The 21,886-nt window shown below is 38.3% G+C and overlaps 1 protein-coding gene across 1 annotated transcript in view; it reads right to left on the bottom strand.

Annotated features, from left to right (window-relative positions):
- TRPM3 (transient receptor potential cation channel subfamily M member 3) overlaps window positions 1-5,762 on the bottom strand; it is a 424,598-nt gene extending 418,836 nt beyond the window's left edge. The window contains exon 1 of the mRNA XM_027708978.1: window positions 5,695-5,762. Coding sequence (XP_027564779.1) covers window positions 5,695-5,718 — 24 coding nt within the window. The 5' untranslated portion in view covers window positions 5,719-5,762. The remainder of the gene's footprint in view (window positions 1-5,694) is intronic.
- Between the last annotated feature and the right edge of the window lie 16,124 nt (window positions 5,763-21,886).

Here is a 21,886-nt window from a genome sequence, read left to right as displayed (position 1 = left end):
CTAAAGAAAAAGGCGAGGGACTTTACAGTCAGAGAGAAGGTGCAGGCATTTGCAGCAGCGAGAATGAACTTGGCTTTCCAAACCAAATCACAATTACCTAAGTGTTCTCCTGGGTCTTGCTGTTCTCAGTGTTGGTCTCAATAATCGAGTTTCAGGTGATGTGATACAGACAGAATAACAAAACTGTACAGTACTGTCCATTTCCAGCACAGTGCTTTTCAAGGCTTAAATAATTAAAGTCAGTATCTAGAATATAAAAGAGAAAACAAATGCTTGCAAGAAGGGAGATATATGTGGTCATAGAGATGGTAAGAAGGATTATTTTATTGCTCTATTTTTTGAAAGAACATGCTAGGATATGGTAACTGCAATGTCCAAGTATGACAAGCCTAAGACCCATGGTCTGATACCCAGGCTATTTCAGAATGTGATGAAAAATATGTCAAAATACATAATCTTGTGCCATGCCTTAGATTTTATTTAGTCATTTGTCAGTAGCAATTTCCCTGTGTGATCATTCCACAAAGAATTATTGAAGAGATTAGGCCTACATTTGCATGTCCACTGTAAGTACATTGATTTTTGTTTCTCTGGCAGCTTTCTGCTTGTGAATGTTTAAAAAAAGTAAAAAGGAAAAATTTGTATTGCTTTTTTATATGACTAGATGTAACAACAACTATTCCAAACTTTTGTCCTCCAAACTAAAAAATCTTTTGTTCAGGGAAAAAAAAATCCTCTCCCTGAAATGCATTCATCTCTTTGCTCTCTAGTTTAAAGTAGAAAAAAAAAAGCAAAAACATTAAATAAAGCTACATCTAGACATTCAAAATGTGCACATATTTCGATATTGCCCATAAGAGCTATTCTCCTCAAACTGCAATATACTATTCTTTATTCTAGTTGCTGCTCAGCACCTGATTTACACCTCAACCATATTCTCAGATGAGAATTCTCCCCCTTAGGGGCTATAAATAATTGCTAGTTCCTTTTCTGAAAGGAGAAGCAGAAGTTTTATTCATATGCATGCAGGACTGCCAGCACGCAAACCACCCAGGTGGTAAAAATAAAAAAATTGCCTCCCCTCAAAACACATCTACCACTTAAATGAAAGGCCAGCCTTCATGAAAGCCCTTTAGTGTTACTCGCAGTTTTCTGAAGGCCCATGAGGGGATGTCTCTTACTAAAGTTCCCAGTTTCACAAAGTTCTCTCTATTACTGAGATATAGGAGAGTCTTTTTGGGGTGTGTCATCATAATCAGGTAAAGAACTAAGCTTTAATAAGACAACACCTGTAGCTTTTTTCAATTGCTAGCATTTGTCATGTCAAAGGATTGGTCAGAGCAGTGAGTTTTGCCTGCTAGCAAAACTCCTTCTCGTTAGGCTTACCTCGATGCAGGAGCACTGAACTTCCCTGCCTCAGCCTCTTCCTTGGCATCCCCTTTGGCATACACAGTTTTGATGTCTGCAAGACCTTTCCTTCCTTTAGTCTTTACTATTACATCCATCACACAAACCTGCCATTTCTTCAAATCTTTTCATTCAGAAGCCTTTTTCTCTCTCGAGTCCAGGGAATTTTTCAAGCGGGGACCACCAGAGGGCAAAGCTGGATCAGGAACATCTGAGCTCACTGCAGCTCTGTCCTGCAGCCCGGAGTTTGATGGGGCTTCAGGACTAACCTGACAGCAACCTGGACGCTCACAGTTCAGACAGTACGTCACGATTGTAGGTAATTGCAATCGCCAGCCAAAAACCTCTGTATTCAGGAAAGCCTCAGAATCTCTGGGATATGAAATCAAAGGACGGGCAGCATAATTAGACAACAGCCTCATTAACTTATAATAACCTCTTTCAGTATCTGTGGGAATCCCAAAAATTTTGCTCTAAGACATTAAGGAGAACAACATGAGAAAAACTAAAGGACACTTCAGCCTTTAATTTTGAACTTATTAAAAGTTACTGTGCTCTAGAAATTTGAGAGAGAAAAGCTTTGCAACTTCATCTCTAGAAGCATTGGCTCTACCTTTGAGTGACCGTCAAACCTGGATGCAGTCTCCATTTCAGCAAGACACTATCATTGTGTTCAGGCAACACATTTGAAATCACAGCAGAGCAAACAGCAATCTTAATAGAACCTATCCTATTTAACATGTTAGCTACAGAATGCTTTTTATTTGAAGTTGATTGGAAAAACTAATGCTACTACGCATTTCTTCCATAGAAAGTATTCAGTTCCCAAAATATATTTCAAACCATTTGTGCATGTGATCTTTTAAGAGAATGTCTCACTTAAAGCAAACCAAAATTTATTTGCATCTCCCTATACTTCAGACAAAACACTCATCCCTGGTGCTCCATACAAAGGCCGCTTCCCTTCTCTCTTTCTGATCGCTGTCTTCCAAAGCATTTGCATTCTCCCCTATGACTCTGTGCAATTCATACTGAAGAAGACTAGTGAACAGACAAAAGCAAATTCATGATCAGCACAATCAATGTAACTCTAGAATTAATTCTGTGAGTACAGTGTTTCTCAAGCAGCCACTCATAACAAAGTGAGAAGAGGCTGTTGCGTGCCATGAAGGCTTCACACCTGCTTCTCAAGACAAAAAACAACTCCAGCACCACACTCACATACCCATCACCACAGCTGGTTTTCAGTCATAATAAACTTCTGTGGACCAAGACATCAGCATATCACCTCTCCAGCCGAGAGAGTGAGTCAGCCTCTTGGTAGAGCATTTATTTTTCAGTGAGACATGATTTGCTATGCACTGAAGATCCATGAAAAATACCTGATCAGCAAAAGGCACTCCAAAGGCAGAAAGGCAAACCTTCAGCCAGCACAGCAGTGTCCAAAAGTGAAGCAGGTTGATACCCAGATGTGTGGAAAATGGCAGTGTTAAAAATCACTGCAACCAAATAGGTTGCTTTGCCTGCAGTCTAGAAAATGATGCATCTGGTACTGATTGGGAAAGCACCCATTCATTTAAAATCCGTGAATGGAAAATGTTGTGATGTTAAATTCAAACACGCTTTTGGGCCTGACTGCACTGAAAAGGTGTTCCTTGAGTTACCTTGCTGGGTGCTGCCATGAAGGACCTCTACCACCTGATGTGATCTGGTGAGTCTTGGTCAGGGGTGGAGGACATCAACAGAAAATGACTCCAAGAGACCAAAGCTTTTCCAAAGCAGCGGAAATCTACTTCAGAGATGCATGATGCTGAAAAGTCTATCCTTCTTTTCTCTCTTGTACTAGTCACAGGAAAACTTTACCAGAGGCATCCCAGGAAACCTGGTCCTCCCTACACCTGCTCTTTTTGCAATGAAGAAATTTAAGATGGGGAGAATGTAATTGCACAGCTGAACTATCATTTTCAACGTCTAGAAGCAAAACCAGCAAACAATTAGTCCTATAATCTCTATTAGAAAATATTCCTAAATTACATTCCTAGCCATTTTAAAAAGTACTGATGCCTTTCTGAAAGGAATGTCACCTGCCAGAAGAATTCCTGCTATTGGATAACATTGGTTTTAATGTTCTCCTTTTTTAATATTATTTTGTTCTCAAGTGAACTTATGTTTATTGTTCTAACAATACCTTCCTGTTGATTATTGCTCTCTTCACCATTTGTGATATAACAGGCAGTGTTGCTGTGGAGAACAGTACAGCACTGAGATCAGTAGGAATAGGGCCTTTAAAATCACCAGATACGTTGAGTTTGTGCAATTCTTTTCATTAACAGAAGAAATACAAAAATATATATAAAGTATATCAGATCTCCACAAAATGACTGCATGAAAAGCCGGTGGCTTTCAAAGAGTATTTGTACATTTACAAGTGCATGTAGAGAGTGGGATTAGAAAAATAGTTTTTTCTTTCACTGAGTTATAAAAAACAAGATCTCTAGAATAATTTTTATATATAATTTTAAGATACTATAGAACTATGTTTGAGATCCAGAAAGTACCAACCATTTCAATGTCCAGTCTTAACTTCCTCCCAAGCCCTCCTCCCCATGTACTTTTCAAAGAGGCTCATAGCAGCACAGCTAAAAACACAAACAACATGTATTTCTAATAATCCTTCAGAAGCATTGAGATCTTATGCTTTTCACTTGCTGGGGAAACATTCATGGACGTCTTCAGCTCCTTTGCTATGCTTTACACTATGAAAGCCTCTACATCTCTGCCTCTGAAGCGGTAGACAAGGAACACACAGCTGGTACTTCCTCCTCTTGCATCTCAAAATATTTGTGTTCTAAAACCTGGTATAGAACTGGAAAAGACCCAGAGAATCCATTTTACATTTCATCTGTCCCTTCTTCAAATAACAAAAATGTTATCATTTCCAGACATCTATAGATAGGTTTTAATGGCATCAGTAAAAAAATCTGAATATTTACAGCAAGCCACAAATCTAAAATCCAGGCATTTGCCCTTCTGTGCCAGAGGGCTGTGACGGTAGTTCCAGATAATGCTTTTTATTAACTTGTCCAGACCCTACTCTGTCCAAAGACAGCTCCTTCTGCACCCACCCATAATATTGCTGTCTGGTATCAGCCTTCAGTACTTAGAGTGCCTCTAAACCAAGAGTTCTGATAAAGTCATAGTATGGAAAGCAGAGGAAGCAAGACATTTGATATCATAGTTTATCTTTTAGGAAGCAGTAAGATCACTTACCATAGCTGGAACACCTTTCCAAATTAGCCTTCTGTGGGAAAATTTCTTTTATTTGTATAGGTTTAGTCATACAATAACATGTTCAATGTTAAATACATTTCACAAAGCAAGAAATTTTCTATGCCCTTATCACCTAAATAACATAAAAAATATTATTGCACCTAAATTTATTTTTCCCCTTAGACTATTAAACTGTGAGGTCCAAAGCAATAACTAAGCAAAACCCCAGATGAAAACATCTCAGTCATATCCAAAACCAATGCTGGTTGGTCAAAGTTCTCAACAGAGTTAAATATCAGCCCTCAAAAGACCTTTGCATATTGGCACCACAAGAGGGTCCAGAAACCAACTGTCATTTAATCTACTTGATACCTCCTACCCCAAAGAAAAAATGCTACTGAAAAGGTAGAAAATTTCCATAGTTAACAAAGACCAAAACAGCGTCACTCTGTGTATACACTCTGTGTACAGGAATTAAACATTGAACAATCAGAATAGAGAAGTCAAGACACCAATATTCCTCCATTACTTAAAAAGTATCTTTTTTAATTTCATATTTATTATTTAAAAGCATTATGAATTAATTAAAAAATTATATTATATTAAACTTTGTGGTAGTTTTGAACTTCATCTTTTCTCTTCCATGACAGTGCCAATTTATTTAGGACATTTGAATCCTTTGTATATTCATTATTTTGTTTGCCCTCCCTGGAACAGCAAATCTGTAAACAGCTTATTGCTGTATGTTACATTGTCTCCAGTATCCTGATAGTGCATCAGTCAAGAAGAATGATATTTTCAGGCATTTGTGGCTTTGTAGTCATTCTACTCCATCGTGCACCTGATCTCAGAGGGAATTATTAAAGTAAATTTCCTTTCCAGAGTTTACAAGCCATGACACTCTCTAGAGACTTAGAAAAGAGCAATCACAGTATCTGAAATTAACTTTTTTAAAAACCCGCCACTACTAAAAATCTAACTTCTTTTCAACACATTTAAATAGAATAAGAAACTCACCAAATTTGTCTGTTTATTCTTCATTTGGGCAGCCAACTCTCTGCAGAGGAGGTGCTACAAATCCAGTTGCCTTTCCCTCATTCTAGGAGGTGTAGGAGATGTGACAGGTTCAAGTAAATTAGCAGAGTGCAACAGTGGTGCACTTCTACAGCAGGGAGGCAGAAAAAGCAGAGGTGGAGGGAGAAGAGTCAGCCCTCACAGCAGTTGAAGAGTTCTTGCATGTTGTTATTGCCGCAGGTTCCTATGACTGGCTTTAGCTGATCTTGTCTCCTCTGACATTGCTGCCTGTTGAGCTGGGGATTGCAAAGGAAGACTAATCACTGCACACCTTGAGCTGTCTCCTGCAGTAAGCCCTGGGGTTTTATCAATTGCAGAGGTAATCAGTACCTGGGGAGGAAAGAAGTTTTGCCACCTGTCACCTGAGATAAATTGATCAATTTCCTAATTCTAGTACTAATGCTGGATTCAAAGCCAAGTGATAATTATTCAAGTTGGTTCTTAAAACAGTCTATGAATGACACTGATCATGATTATTAAAACTGGTGTGAAAGGCATTGTGGCACATGAGTTCATTTGGTTTATTTATAGATTAATTTTCTTCTGTTTACCATCATGTTGAATTCAGGAAGGGATAGGGGTTTTCCACTGTGAGAAGAGCTTCCTCTTTTCCTAGTAAATATCATTACTTGCTAGATGCATAAATTGGCAAACCTTTCACACTAATGGCAAACTACAATAAAACAGTCAGTGGTTACTTAACAATTCACTTTATTTATTTATGACTGTATAAATAAAGGCTGAGAATCAACTCTGCCAGTGTCAAAGAGTGACTGAGAAGATGCTGTTTTCTAACATGTTGGGGGGCACGGGCTACCAGACAAAGGACACCTACAACCTGAGCTCTGCTTTCAAGCATTGCTTATTGCGCCTAAAAGCAACAAGCTCATCAGATCATTTTACCTCTTTATAAGATGGTGAAGGAGTGCTGAGAAATTTCAAGTCACTGTTAGCAGCAGAAGAAAATCATACTGTGTTACTGAAGCTTGCCTCGGTGTGAACTTCTGACAAGTCTCAGAATATTGAGCAATTTACTCGTGAAATAAAAAATAATACTCTGAGCAGAAACAGTAATGAGACATTTTTTTACCACGTATTTTATGCAATGCTATTTAATTTTACTTTATCATATATGAAAAAGTTCAGTGACTCAGTAAACCCAAACCTGCGATTCTTTTCTCTGCCACTCTCCAAAACTTGACAAAATTCCTTATGTGCCTCCATTTTTAATTTAATCTTTAAACTTTCTAGACACAAGATAGCTACAAACTCAGGTAGAGGTTTCGTTCATCGGCCTGACTGTGACATTCAGCCAGAAGCACTCCTGCCTCAGCTCCCATAGCAATATTATCTGTTAGGCAAGCTATACTGCAGACTGTGTACCTTTTGTAACGAACCTCTGTCCAGAACATGCTGCCAAAGTGCTCTCATTTAAAATGGTCACTGAGAGCTGGTGAGGATGAAAACAGCTCTGTTAGCAGGGTCACCTGTTACATAACAAAGCCAAATTCCTTTCCTCTCTTTGCTCCAGAGCATCTAAAATCTCTCTCCCATCTCACAGCTCTCACCCTCACCACTGCACTGCAGTGCATGAGCCAAGATTCACTCAGGACTGAGAAAAACCAAGGACAGGGATTCAGTGCAGCAGAGAGCTCAGGTATTTCAGAGTGGGTATAGATTCTCAGTTCCAGATGAAGGCTTGTTACATATGCTATAACATGCATTTGTTTTCCAATGGCTACTTTAATGACCAAAAACGTTAGGCATCACAGAATTGGGGAGCAGAATTTCCTCCTTGTAATACACTTGGTCTTGTAAACTGTCCCTTTGTCCCGCAGACCTTGAATGTTTCCTTAGCCTGTTCTCACTGGGATGTCCCTGGGTTGCCATAGGCACCTACCACTGATTTGCACTCCCCAGCAGGCAACATGAATTCATATGCACTTGGATCTCTGTTGATCTCCACAGCAAAGAGAGGAGCTGAACCAGTGCTCTCTGTTTTTAAGGAAATTCTAGACACTATTACACACAATAAGACCCAAACACCACTTTTTGCATCTATAAGTTAGTTTTGAGTTTATGCCTTGAAAAAGCAGAACACCAGAATCAGGTCCATTCAGGAACTTCTTCTGGAGCATGTGTATACATCTCTCTGCAGTCTTGAGTGTAGAATTTGAAAGGTCTGAGGAAAGTTCCTGCTCATGTTGGTATTTTCTTAGACTGCCTTTAGGCAGTGCTGTTATGGGGCAGTTCGCTGTTCAGTGTGAACAGGTTTTGAACTGAGGTGTACCATACATAAAGAGTTTTCATGCCAAATTGTATTCCAGGTACAAAAAAAAAATTATACCAGGTACCCAATGTCCAGATCCTTTCCGTACTTCAACATTTTCATCTTTCTTTTTTTTTTTCCCCCACAAAGGTTGAAGAAAGTCAAAGCCTTCATTTTTTTTGTCTATTTGCACAGACTTTAACTTTTTTTACAGTAAAAAGCAAAAATTTCTCAATCTCATTATTATTGAAGAAAAAAGAAAGCAGAGAAAGACATTATCTTGGTGACATACAAGGTTCTTTATCCTTTTCATCTTACTCATATTATTTTCTTCCAATAAAGGTTTTGACAGCTAAGATAACATGTGGATAAAACAGCAGGTATGAGTCAGACCTTTCTCCAAATTTCATCCTGGAGAGAAGAACAACTACAATCTAGTTTATTTTAAAACAAATGATAGGAGGATTCGTAAGGAAAAATAGATGATAGAGACTTTTCATTAACATGTAAAGCTACAGTACAAGCCTAAAAACTTACAATATAAAAATGTATGTTACTCTTACCACCTCAAATATATCTAAATATATCTGAAGTCAATGAATGCTAAGAACTCGTCCTGACAAAATGGTTGCTGTTTACTACATAATTTTTTCTAACTTGTAGCAACAGAAGGAAATTATAGTATTATTTATGATGTTCTTCTCTTTCAGTTATGCAGCAATGTCTTGGTTTTAAAAATTTTGTGAACATCTTCCTATTTGAGAAATAGTTTTCACTTGTATATAGTGCAGTGAAAAAAATTTTAAAACACTTTAGAGTATTTAAAAGGCTGGTTTTACACTTGAATTTTTTAGTGGACTGAATTCTAAGTTGTTTATTTAGGAGTATAGAGCAAAAAAATAATAACGAGAATGGCTTATCTGTAGTGTACCCACTGAAATTTTAATGTGAAAGAAAATAACATGGTAAACTCCAGAAACAAAGCACAGACTGTCTTTTGCTGTTCTCTGGATTTAAATTACAATAACATAATGCAACATATAGTTACTCTTGTATAGAAGTCGAAATTATTTTTGGTTTTAGTGAGGTTGGTTCTTTTCTTGCAAGCTGCAGTGTATCCCCACCAGAACTTCATAAACCTTGCTAAATCTCACTGCTGCTGTGAGTGATATGCAGTGGCAGCATAACATAACAGAGGTAACATATGACAAGGAGATGTCATGTAACATAATTCACTCCATTACTTTTTTTTAATTACACAAAAAACAATCACCCTTTTCAAGTAGGCGTAGGCATACACTGCATTTATCTCTGGACTTCGTTCTGTTCTCAAGCTTGTTGAAATGGCCACTAACAGCTTAGGCATGTAAGAGTAAGTTATAATCTTCTTTACACTTCTGTCTTTACAAACCTTTGCTTTTATTGTGTTGCACAATGTCGTTCTTTTAAAACTATGCTTAGTACGTAAATGAGCACAAATACATTCCAGTCTGATACAACATTTTCTTTTGAGATCTTTGCCAGTTGAAAAAGCTTTGAAGCCACCACAGCAATTAATACAAAACCTTGAAATAATCTTATTAAATACTCAACTACAATAAGGACATTAAGAAAGCTTTTTTTTCCCCAAGTCTTGGACTTAAATGTAAAAATACATCTTTTTTCTTAATCCTCATGTGCTCAAAGAAACAGTCATTGCAATCATGTAACTAAATACCCATAATAGGCTGGATTATATTTAATTCTAGATTTAGAATTAAAAAGCCCACAAGAATTCGTAAAGCTCAGTCTTCCCTGTCATAGCTTGACACTGAAAAGTAGCTTCAAAAAGGTTTGCTAGAATTTGTTTGATTTTTGAACACCGAAAATTGAAGTGGAATGTTTCACCTGAAATGAGAAGTTGAAAGTAAAAGATATGAATTCTTTCTTTTATTGTTTATCATGTATTTGTCTTACTGCTTGTTACCAGGTACTCAGCAACTTTATTAATTCTCTAATTTTAAACTTTTTTTCTTTTCAGGAGAAAAACTGGCGATAGATTAATATGTTGAGCCAAATATCTTTTATATAATATGGAATACTTTTGTTGAGAGACACCTGAGACCAGTTGCTATAGTAGTATAGTTAAGAGGGCCCTGTGTTGTGGTGTACATGGGGTAGAAATGCAGAGAGGAAATGAACCACTTTGTTTTTCCATGCACAGGAAAGCCACCCTGCACAACCGTGAACAAATGAGCAAAAAATGTCACAGATTGGTAGCCAGTTGGAGGTGGGTGGAGAGAGTGGGAAGTGAGTGGAGAAGAAACAAGTCAGATCTGCACCACAAATTTGGGGGAAGGTGTAAGTAATGGCTATATATATACTCTAATTATCTCATTAGCTCTCAGGGAAGATACCGAGGCGGACATTATAGAATGTGTTTCAGCTCTCCTGTATGACCGATGCCTCTTGCTTGAACATTTCATCTCCTCAAATCAGCTCTGGCAGCCATTTGACAACCTGGTCAAAGCCTTCACAGTCAAAATTCACTAACTTCAGAGATTTTTTGCATGAGACTAGAAGCTGGCAAACAAACCAATTTTCCTTGTCTCCTTTCTCCCCTTTCCCCCCTGCCCCAGACACTTCCCACATTTCTTTCCCCTATTCACCAAAAAGTGGTGCCATTGTCATGTTCTGGATTGTGAAAAAAAGAGAATGAAGTGTGCGGTAGCATTAAGGACATCTTACTGGACTGCTTTGAAACTCTGTTTGATGCAGTAGGTCCTTAAGTTCGTTTCTGTCAGAACGTAAACTTTTCATCTTTAACTTCTCCCACACAATGGCATTCATGCAACTGTGAGTGTGCAGACAAACAATTTTGAAAAGCTCCCACTGAGGTGAAACTTCAGTAAACAGGACAGGTGGAGTTTTTAAAAAAAAAGGTGTCCAAAATAATGTTTGGGTTTTTTTTAAATTAGGCAAAGCTTGACATATGAGTATCAGTCTTACAAGCTAGGAAGTGATAATGCAGCAAGAAAAAAAGGTGCTGTTCTAGTACAGAGCTTTTGTTTAATGACTGCAAAAGGAAAAAATTGGAAAGTGGAAGGGGCATAAGGAGAAACTGAGATTGTACGTTGGCAAGGAAACTTGTTGTAGGGTTAAGGATCCTGGACTCCATAGGGAACTCTGACCTATGACCAAGTGTTGTGGAGAAACTCAGATAAGCAAAATATTTGTAAGGACGTACATGGTTTTGCCAAATATTTGAATTTGTTATCATATGCTAAGCATGTTTACTGTCTATGTTTCACTCAAGTCATAGTTTATGCATCTTCATGTGTCTGAAGAACTAATTATAAACAAATAGCATTTGTAAGCTTTGGGTTTACAAGAGGAGTGCTAGATACAGGGAGCTCCTGCGGAATCAGAACTGGCCCTATGGACTTAACTTCTTGGGAATTCATTCCTCATTGGATATAATTTATTCTATGATGGATTAAGGCAGAAGCAGTGAAATGAGTGTTGGTCTGCCTTTATACACTGTGCTGTCAACTTCAGAGGCTCAAGAACAATTTCTCAAGCAGTTCTTACCAGGGACAGGCTGGAGGATTACTAATCCTGTCAGCCTTTCCAATGAATCTTTCCTGCTCATGTTTGAGCCAAGAGACACTGAAATCCATCTTGTCTTAGCTGCAGGGACAGACTGGAGCATGTTGAACTTGGAGAAGCTGATCATGGCCATGATGGGCATGGAGGGAGGATGCAGTGCCAGAATATGGAATGCTAACAGGTGGGGTGATACTAGCAAGGGTTCCTGACAGCAGACAGACAAGGATCTGATTTTAAATTTAGTCATTGGTCTTGGACGGGTACTAGGAGTAAGCCTCTGGACTTTGAAGAGGGCAGTGGTTGATTATCCTGGTCTGGTTTCCAGATGTGGTTGAGAGATAATTGTTTTAACTCAGCTAGTCAGGTTTGAGTACTCAGCTGCCAACAGGCCAGGACCATTTCCCTCTCTTTCTTTTCTTCTCCTGTATCATACTTCCTAGCAATGCTTGGTTGCCTAAATGATATTAGTTTGGACCCTTCTGTCAGGGGGCCACTTTCATGCTGATCCCTTAGAAAAGAGGCTCACAAGAAGACCAGGTAACTGTGACCTTGCTTCATCAGTTCAGAGGCACCAGTGAGTACTGCTGTAAGAAGCAAGCTGCAGTATTCCCAGAAAAAAAAAAAAAGAGAAAAGAAGAAAAATAAATAAAGCAGCTTTGTGGGTTATCTTTTATAAATTTTATAAAGCAATTGCTTCTTTTTACCCCTAGTTTGACTTGCTTCTTTGAGTTCCATCACAGTTTAACCAATGTGTATTGAATGAGCTTCCAGTAACAAATTGCAAGCTAGACAAGTTACTGAGAAGATGGAAATCGATTGTGCAAATCAGTGTTCAAGGCTAAAAGTGTGATTTATAAGTGACATTAGCTGCTTGCACCACTCTCATCAGTGAGTGCAACATCATTTTAGCAATACAGATAATTTTAAATGAGAAATATTTTAAGCCAATTTTACTGTCTGTTACTTAGTTCAATACTATTAAACTCAATCTGTTTTCACTAGATAATGTCAATGATAAGATAAGGAACACAAATAACTGAATAATTATGTGCCAGCACTTCCCAGAGCTACTTTCATAAGGGTTACCAGGTGATATTGAAATGCAGGTAAATACACTTTTTATCTAAAGTTCAGGATAGTCACTTCTTTGGCAAAGAAGCACTCAAGACAGGATCAGATACAGACTGCATTATTCAGGCTACAGAGGAGCAGATCCAGAGCTATATCCAGGCTACCGCTAGTGAATATGCTTGGTAAATGAGTCTAGCTGTGCCTAGTGTCTCACAGACACCAGCCTGAGTATAAAACTTACTTTTATTTTTGAACACTCAAATAATTTTACAATGTTGAAAAGATAAAAGTCTAGAGTACGTTGTGGGTTTGATACATACAGAACAAACAAAACAAGAGTGAATTTACCTTAACATTTTCTTTAACTGTTTAATGTTTGTCTGATACCATGGGATCTAGGAATCACAGAAGAGTCCGAGTTCATACGGACCTCAAAGGGTCACCTAGTCCAACATTTGTGGGAAAAGGAAGCTAGATGACATTATCTAGCATGCTGCCCAATTGCATCTTGAAAGCCTCCAGCAATGGGGACTTCACCACATCCCTGAGGAGGTTGTTCCAGAGATCGTTTTCACTGTGTACCATTTCTTTCTTATGTTGATATGAAATCTCCCAGTGCAAATCCCATTGTCTCATGCCTTCTTCATGTGGCTACTTGTACGGTGACCTTCCATCCTCTTTGTATCCACCCTTTGAGTATTGAAATATTGTGATTTGGTCTCCCTGAGCCTTCTTTTCTCCAAAAAGAAGAAACCTAAATCCTTCAGTCTTTCCTCAACTGGCAGGTTCCTCAGTCCTTTGATCATCTTCATAGCTCTTCTTTGACTCTCTCCAATCTTTCTGCATCCTTCTCCCAGAGCTGGATGCAGTTCTCAAGCTGTGGCCTGACAAGCACTGAGTGGATTGAGATGATCATGTCCCTGCCTCTGCTAGCAAAGTCTGGGCAGATGCAGCCCAGGATTTGACCTGCCCTGTTTGCTGCAGTGGTGCACTGCTAACTCCTGTCAGCCAACTCCCAGGCAGAAATTGGGCAAGATTTGATCCAAATACACACTGTAGAATAACCCATATATCCCCACGGCTCTGGTTGGATAACAAGATATATAAGCGTTACAATACAAAAGAAGTTTAGCATTCCAGTTCCAACAGTAAGCAGTTAATCTAATTGCATATTTTGACTCTTACAGGAAGAGAGGTATCAGAAAACAAGGACCAATGACATTTATTTATCCTTGAAAAAAAGGTATTTCTAGCAAAAAGATTTTTTTATTATTTTACTCACCCTCCAATGAATAAAAATATATGCTACTAAGTATGATAATGTAAGTGGAAAATTATCTTCCTGTCTGTTGTGAACTTTCAAGCTTTTCAAAAAAGTCTATCCCAATTTCAGACAAGACTTTGGTTTCTGGTTGTTAATGGAATGACTAAACAATTGCCCTGAATGTTTGGTCTAGATTTCAGCGTGTTTCATATAATTAGTTGATATTTTCAAGATGAAAAATTCTCTTGGATCTTGCCAGTGGACTGTGCTTGTTTCAGAACACTTTTTTAAAGTATTCTTTCAATGCCAACTTATTCAGAAATATTTTGTCTTTGCCTGATAATGTCCCACTGTTGATAAATCTTCATACATCTCCAAATCCCAATCTGAAGAACACAAACTGTGAATTTTATTTGCAAGAATTCCAAGGATATAAGGGTATGAAATAAACATTGAAAATCAGGTCAAGAAAACCTTTGAATATTTCACAGCATTATTGATTCTCTAGGACAATGCAGGCAGTCTGGATTGCTGATACATTTTTAAGGTGTATCAGTAATTCTTGTTAATATTATTTCTCTATCTGTAGATAATGAAGTAGGCAGTGAAAAGAGACCTGCAATAACAATAAAATTTTTTTTACCATTTCTCTGTGATACTTTGTCTCTTTAAATTTATTTTTTTGTTTTAGTTGTTTGATGCAGCTAAAAAATAAAAAAAAAATCTTTCCTCAGGTTTCTTTGTTTTCCTGAAACAACATATCTTAACCAGTCCCCTGTTCCGCTTCTTTCTTTATACAAACCAAAAAACAGAAGCAGCTTTATGAAGTTAGAAGGATAAGTGGACCTTGTGATTCCCATCTTCAGTTGCTGCTTGTCAAGTTTCCTTTGGTTCAACGTGGTCTTTAAATGTGGACTGGAGATCGGACTGTAGCAAAATTAAATTTTGTATCATATCTCTTGTTTCTAAAGCACTTTGCAGTCTGTCTCATTTCATGTGCCCACACACAAACAGAGAGCATCAGCCGTCTCTAGTGGGAGGGTGACAGTCACACAAGCCATCTGGTAATCAGCCAGTGCACTGCACGGCAGTGGCAAATGGGAATATTGGCCAAGGATGCCACATCAAACCCTCTTCTCCAGAGTACACCATGGGATTTCCAATACCCACAAGGAGCAGATGTCTGATCATTAAAGAAGAGCAGCATGCCAAGAACATGACCTAGTGGAAGGAGGGGCAATACCAGCTTGTCAATAGTCTGGACTAGCAATCTCTCAAAAGTGAGATAAGGCAAATAATTGAAACATAAAAGCCTTCCCTTTTGTCCTTGAGGAACAAGCTAAGAAGACCAAATCTATAAGGAAGCAATTGCCATGATATGCAGTGGGAGACAGACAGATTTGCAGCCTATCTGAGGGTGCTTAAGCAGCAGGCTTCATAAGCCCCAGAATTCAAAAACTGCCTCAAATATCTAACTTTGACACAGCCACAGAAAGGACAGATACATAGAACCAATGCTAATGCGCCTCAGGATTGGATTTCATGCTTCTGCACGACTGACATTAAGCAGCTGGCCTACAGTGCATACTAGCATGCTGTGAGTGTTCCCAGCAGAGGGTCGAATCCTCCATGGTAACGCTCTTCAGGGAGCTCTGGAAATGCTTTAATTATTAAAATGAATAATTCCTACCAACACATTTAATTGCAAAATATTACATGTTTAAATGGGCACTAATGGAAGGGTTCTGAAAAATCTCACTGTATAATAGAGTATGCTGTTTGAAGTGAATTCTAGCAATATTTTTTCAGTGAATAACACCATGCATTATTTATCCTATCTCTTTTTAATCCCATCTGATGGTTCATATGAAGAAGGAATCACTGGAACCTCAGAGATGAAATGCAAATCTCTGAATTGCCCCCTATGAGCTTAACCTGCCACCACTACCTCATCTGCCTTCCTTGCTTCCTGTCCCCAAGCTTCCAAGCTCAATGAATTTATTGCTGCAGGATAAACTAATCCCCTTGTTTCTACCTCAGCACTGGGAGGACTGTACAGACTGGCCAATTACAGGGACACTTGCTACCATAGCCTGACAGAGATGAGTCATATACCCAGCTGAGAGAAGGCCAATGTGAGGGCAGACTTGTGGGAGTCACAAGGGGAGAGGGCAGAAAATAAGATTTCAGGACATAAATGTCAGCCACACAGAGGAAGCAAGGACAGATGTGAACAGGGATAACCAAAAGGGTTAGAAAATGTACCTGCAAAGATGTTGCTACCTGAAGCTGCCAAGGAAGGGGTTTGAAACTAGTTGATCTTGAAGGCCCTTTCCAACCCAGGCCATTCTATGATTCTATGATTCTATGTAATACACAGCTCCACAGCTGGAGGTATCTAAACTGTTGGAATTGCATACTTTCACAAGAAAGGGGCATTAAGAGAAGAATTTATGCCTCCAGATTAATTTCTGCCAAGCCCAGAGCCCACTCATGAGCATTTTCAAAGAGAAGGGCTTACTGGATATACTATAGCCTTGTAAAGTGATTGTACTGTCAGGTTTTGTCTGATCTAATCTAAAAATTATATCATTCTTCATATTTCTTGGCATATTTTTTTCCTCCCCAGAAGGTAAGTGTGTTACCTTTGGGATACAAACATGGTGGAAAAATCAGAAAACCACTTTTATCTGAAAGTTACACTCTCTCCCTGAAAGTCTAGTAGGAATATAGATGCAGCATAAAAAGATGCAGCAAAGGGGCATTAAAGAGAGTTTTTGTAAGAAACAAGGTCAAAGAAGGGAAAGTCAGAGTGCAGTTCTTAAAAAATAAATTTTTGCATTGAAAATTACAGCTGTTATTTTAGCTGACTCTGAGCAGGACCTGTAGGTACCAGTGTGTAAACCCATTTTGGTTTGAATATTTTCTGAAATAGCCAAACTCAATGCTTTTTGAGCTTTTTCTCCTCATCTCAAATCAGACCCTTAGTTTGCCACTTTTTTCTGCTTATCGTGACACTAAAACAAAACTGTGGAAAACTTTTTTTTTGTTCTCCTCTCTATACATTTGTTATACATTCTCCTCTCTATACATTCATTAGCCGCAGGAATGACTTGGGAATAACAAGATTTCCTGTGTAGCTGTTGAAGATTTCACACTCCCGAATTCCAGAAAGAGAAGTTTTGTAGCTATCTTCTCTGTCCAAAAGATCAAACACAGCATAGCATAGCAAGCTTGAGAGGGGAGCCAGCAACACTTTACTGCACTTTACAACACTGACATGTTGGGTCTGTTTGGGATTACAATATTCATCGGTATTACACTATTGGCAGTAGTCACCAAACAGCCCTGTTGCAGTGCACAGATGAAATTCAAGTGTACCCAGAGCTCTGAGATTAGCACAAGCCCACCTGTTCCCTCATATTTGATTCTGCTGTAGCACTGTATCTTGTCTGCAGTTTGGCTATATCTATCAATATTTGAATATGTATTTTCTAACTTCTTTGTTTAATATTTAACATGCTGTGGTTCCATCAGTAAATGGCTTGCATTTCAGAATCTCTTGTGACTGCTTCTGCTGAGACAGACATCAAACCCCAACTTCTGGTAAGGAGTCCCTTATATCTGCACAAAGCTGTGTTTAATCCAATGCTTGGATGTGATTTGCAACTCTGACTAACTTAATTATAAGAAACTTCATCAACACATTTGAAACCAAAAACAAAACAGGAAAAAAACTCACTAAAGCCAGGATCTTTTCCAGCTAAGAGAGATAAATGAGGGTGTAAAAAATGGCTCCTATACAAAACCAGCAAAGCTTCTTGGAGTAGACATTGGAGTGTTTGCAAGCTGCTGGACTGCAGTAGAACAGGAGCTGGGCACACAGCTATATGTCACAAGGAGAATTTCTGCAGGACCTTTGTGCTTGCTGGAAGGCACCACGTGGGTAAGGAGAAGCAAATGAAAGCTGTTGTACCCTGTTTATTCACATTGCAGTTTCCAGAAGACATAGTAACCCATCTTGACAGTTCTGAAAAGCCAGTTTTTCCTTCAGGCCTCAAGAGATACAAAACACAAGGGCTTTTGGCATTGCCTGTTGCTGTTTGGATGTTTCAATATATACATTTTACTTTCTCCACCATACAGCCAGGTTCTGAAGTCTGTCAGATGTAGCATGTGACAAAATATCATACATTGCAGCTCTGCTAAGAATAAATTTTGGTCAAAACAATTTTGTTTATCAAGCCTAAAACTCAGCAGTACTTTTCACATGACAGATACTGCTATAGGAACACTCAGAAATGCTAAAAAAGGCACCAAAAATGTAAGATTAACCTAATGCAGTTAAAAGTTATTTAATGCTGCATGAAAGTACAATTACGCATAGAAAGATGTTTTATGAGTTAAATGTTACAAGGATGGTTGGCAATATCAACTACTATTCAAAATAATAAAGAAAGTTTCAATGTTATAGGTTAAGCAGAATAAATACCTTTCACAGTTTTAAGATGTAAATTCTTCTATGGAACCAGAAAGCTGAAACAACAGTTTCTGTCCAGAAACATCTACTTTTATATCAAATTTCTGTTTCCAAGAGACACACCTAGTAAAAATTCTGCAACTGGCATATAGCTCATATCTATAATGAAAAACAAAAGCAAAACCGCTGCAACAGGAGAGCACATTTAAATTACATACCAGTGAAGCAGAAGTTAATTTATATGTGATGAATATTCTCCTCTCTTCTTTTACCTTCTCTATTTTAAAAGCAGGTAAGTCTTGAAGGCAAGGCCTCGTCAGACTTTGAGCCAAAAGATTCTATCTTTTGCCATTTAAAACTCGATGAGAAAAGTGAATATAAAATAGTTAAGCTGAAATAAATTTTATTTCCAAAGTTACACATATTACATTATTTCCAGCTGCCTGCTCATTGTAACTACGCAGAGAAAAACATGGCTGCGTGATTAAATGAGATACTGTAGTTCCACACTGAAGATGAGACAAAAACTGAATCGTCCCTATTTTAAAAGAAAAGAAAGTGGTAGCTAGGCAGGCTTTTGTGGAGAAGAGGTTGAGTAGGGAGTTGAGACCTAAAATTGCACCTGAGTTTGGAGAGGTTCAAAATTAAACAGGAGATATCCTCATGTTTAATCTTGAATGAATACCAAAAAAAAAAATTTGGGAAGGTTTTGTTGGTGGTGGTTACATTAACACAATTTTATAAAACCTCCCTAGTCTTTCTGGGGATTGCAAAGGTGTTGGTGATGTAGTTGACAGAAAAACGAGAAGGATTTTTGAAGGTTTCTTACACTTAGATTGTCCCAGCTTGACAGGTTGATTTCTCAAGTTCAAAGAAAATCATATCAATATTGACATGCCTTTCCCCATCCTTTTATCTTTGTCTTGAGGCTGTCAAGCCACTTGCCATTGGACAATCTCTGCCTAGAGTTCACTTTTCACTTGGAGGGAAAGAGCTCTCTAACGGACTCTGAATGCTTTCCGATAATATGAAGAAAATGCATAACAGATGTACTGAAAGATCAAGGCTTTATTATGGTTTTAAAAACCAGCATTGCGTTCTTGGTGTTCAGTTTTTTTACCTGCCCTGCCGGTTGACATCTGGGGAACGCTTTTTGGATCGTCTTTATGCCATGCCAATTTTCTTAGCTTTCTAAACAACAAAACCTGGTTTTGTCTAGCCTGAAAATTCTCCTTATTCACCAATATAGAAGTATGGCAAAGAGAAATGCATTTTTGACTCTTTTTCCAATGCCCACAGGAGAAACTGATAGATGGATTAAATGCAGCATGCTTCTTCCTCACATGGCCTTAAACTGCCTTTCCTTCCACATGTGCTTGCAGTTGTATTAGTTTCAGTGAAAATTCAGGCTGCCACCCTGTCCCTTCCTTTCTCTAAGGTTAGTGAAAATATTCCAGCTGGGATTTACTTTAAAGGTGTGTCCTTTTTCATAAAAAATTGCAGCAATCTTAGGCAAACAGAAGAACAGCAGGCAGGAGGAATTCTTTAGCTAGCCAACGTTCCATATTTTATTTTCCAACAGAGAATCTTAACAATCACCCATCGCGTTAGAAAGCCACATGATGATAATATAAATTCACTGATGCAAACCAAAGTGCTACAAACCTTTCTAAATCAACATAAACACATCCCCAAATCTGCGTGTAGACCAGCCGACAGGCGTTCCCTCTGTTTTCCTAGGAGCCTTGCCCAAGGCTGGTTGCGCTCAGAGCCACGGGTGAGTGTGAAAGATCAGAGAAGAGCTGGGGTTCACTGCTGCAAGACACCAGCCACCCTCTGCAGCCAGAGAGCTTGGCTTCTTCCTTAGCTCATGGCAGCTGAACCATTTCTCCAGTGACACATTCATACTTCTATATGGGAACAGAATGTCATCCATGCATGTTGTGTGACCCACAGAGGCTATGGTGACATTTTAGAAACTGCTAGTCCTCCTCTTAGAACATTATTATAGTCTATGAGTCTCTCCTATTGCAGAATAACTTGTCTGGAGACACAGAGCAGTGTGCTGCTGAAGAGCCCAGGGTTTGGGGTTTGTAAGTCCCATCTTCAGGCTGTGACCAACATAAGCTTGTCTTTTATGGAGAAAATCATTACACTCTTCTCAGCTTCCAGTTCTCCATCAAGAAAGTGAAGGGGAAAAAACTATAATTTTATAAAGGGTGGATTAAGAATGCAGAATTGTATATAAGATATGTATTTTATATGTCCTAAAGATTTATATGTTTGATCTATTTGTAAACATGCAGAACAGAGTACACATACTGAAGAAACCAAACCACTCCATATACTTCAACTGCATTTCAGGTATTGAAACACTAGAAGGCATTTATTGCACAATTTGTTCCCCATAAAACTTAGAGATCTGAACTAATCATTTACACAACATGAACAGCCATCCTTTGTACCTTGTATCCCAATATCATATATGAACTCCCCTTCCCTCTCCCCAAGGGTTGCCTGGACAGTAATTGATTTTGATATGATCAGAGTAAGTAAAAAAAATAATCACAGTAATAAATTAGTTCATAAAAAGGATAAATATAGTAGTCTTGTGGATAGTCCATAACACAAACCACTTTGAAAATGAGACTGAAGATGTTTGGTGTCTTGAGCTGTTTGAATAGTGAGAAAAACTGGGTGCTTCACTTTGTACTAGGAATTTTATCTTGTATAAAGAGAATATAAACTTTGTTCCAATAATTAAAAAAATAGAAATTGCTTGAGGTAGTTTTGAATTTCACTTACGCTAATATTTTTCTCAGTAACAGAATCTCTGTAAATTCTCAATACTTTCAACTGGAGAAGAGATGCACAAGGACTAACTACACTTTGGACTCTACTTCTGCTGTAATTTGTGATTGCAGGAAGGATACTTTTTTCCCCAGCACTAGCATGGGAGTAGTGCTGCTTTATAAAGCAATTTTAAATTCTTCAAATAAAATCTGTATCTTAAGACAGCAAAAACAAAATAGCTAGTGTTGGCCAAAAAAGCCTATCTGAGGTGCGCACTCCTTTGACTCTGGAAAGTTAAATTCTGTTGTCACTTCTGAACAGAGCCATATCTTTGTATTGCTCAAACACTTAATTTTTCCAAATACATAACTAGTAGAAAATACAGTCCCTCAGTAACAACTCATGATTTTTCACTTTTTTCCATTCTTTTAAAATCAGAAATTCATTTGCAAAGTCCATCTCATCTTGTTTTAACACATGCAGAATATCCTTCAAGCAGAGATGAGCTTGGGCCAAGATTTAAGGAGCCAGCCAGATGGCATATTGTTTTTTAATGGCACTCACATACAGACTCTTACATCCAGACCTCCAGTAAGATATCATGGCATTTTTAAACTCTACAGTTTGTTGTTCAGTGGCAAAAGGAGAATACTGCCCATGGCTGAGACAA

The sequence above is a fragment of the Neopelma chrysocephalum genome, unplaced genomic scaffold (assembly GCF_003984885.1).
Source record: "Neopelma chrysocephalum unplaced genomic scaffold, ASM398488v2 Primary Assembly neopelma1_96657, whole genome shotgun sequence".
In the NCBI taxonomy this organism is placed as follows: Eukaryota; Metazoa; Chordata; class Aves; order Passeriformes; family Pipridae; genus Neopelma; species Neopelma chrysocephalum.
This window is presented reverse-complemented; position numbering and strand designations above follow the sequence as displayed.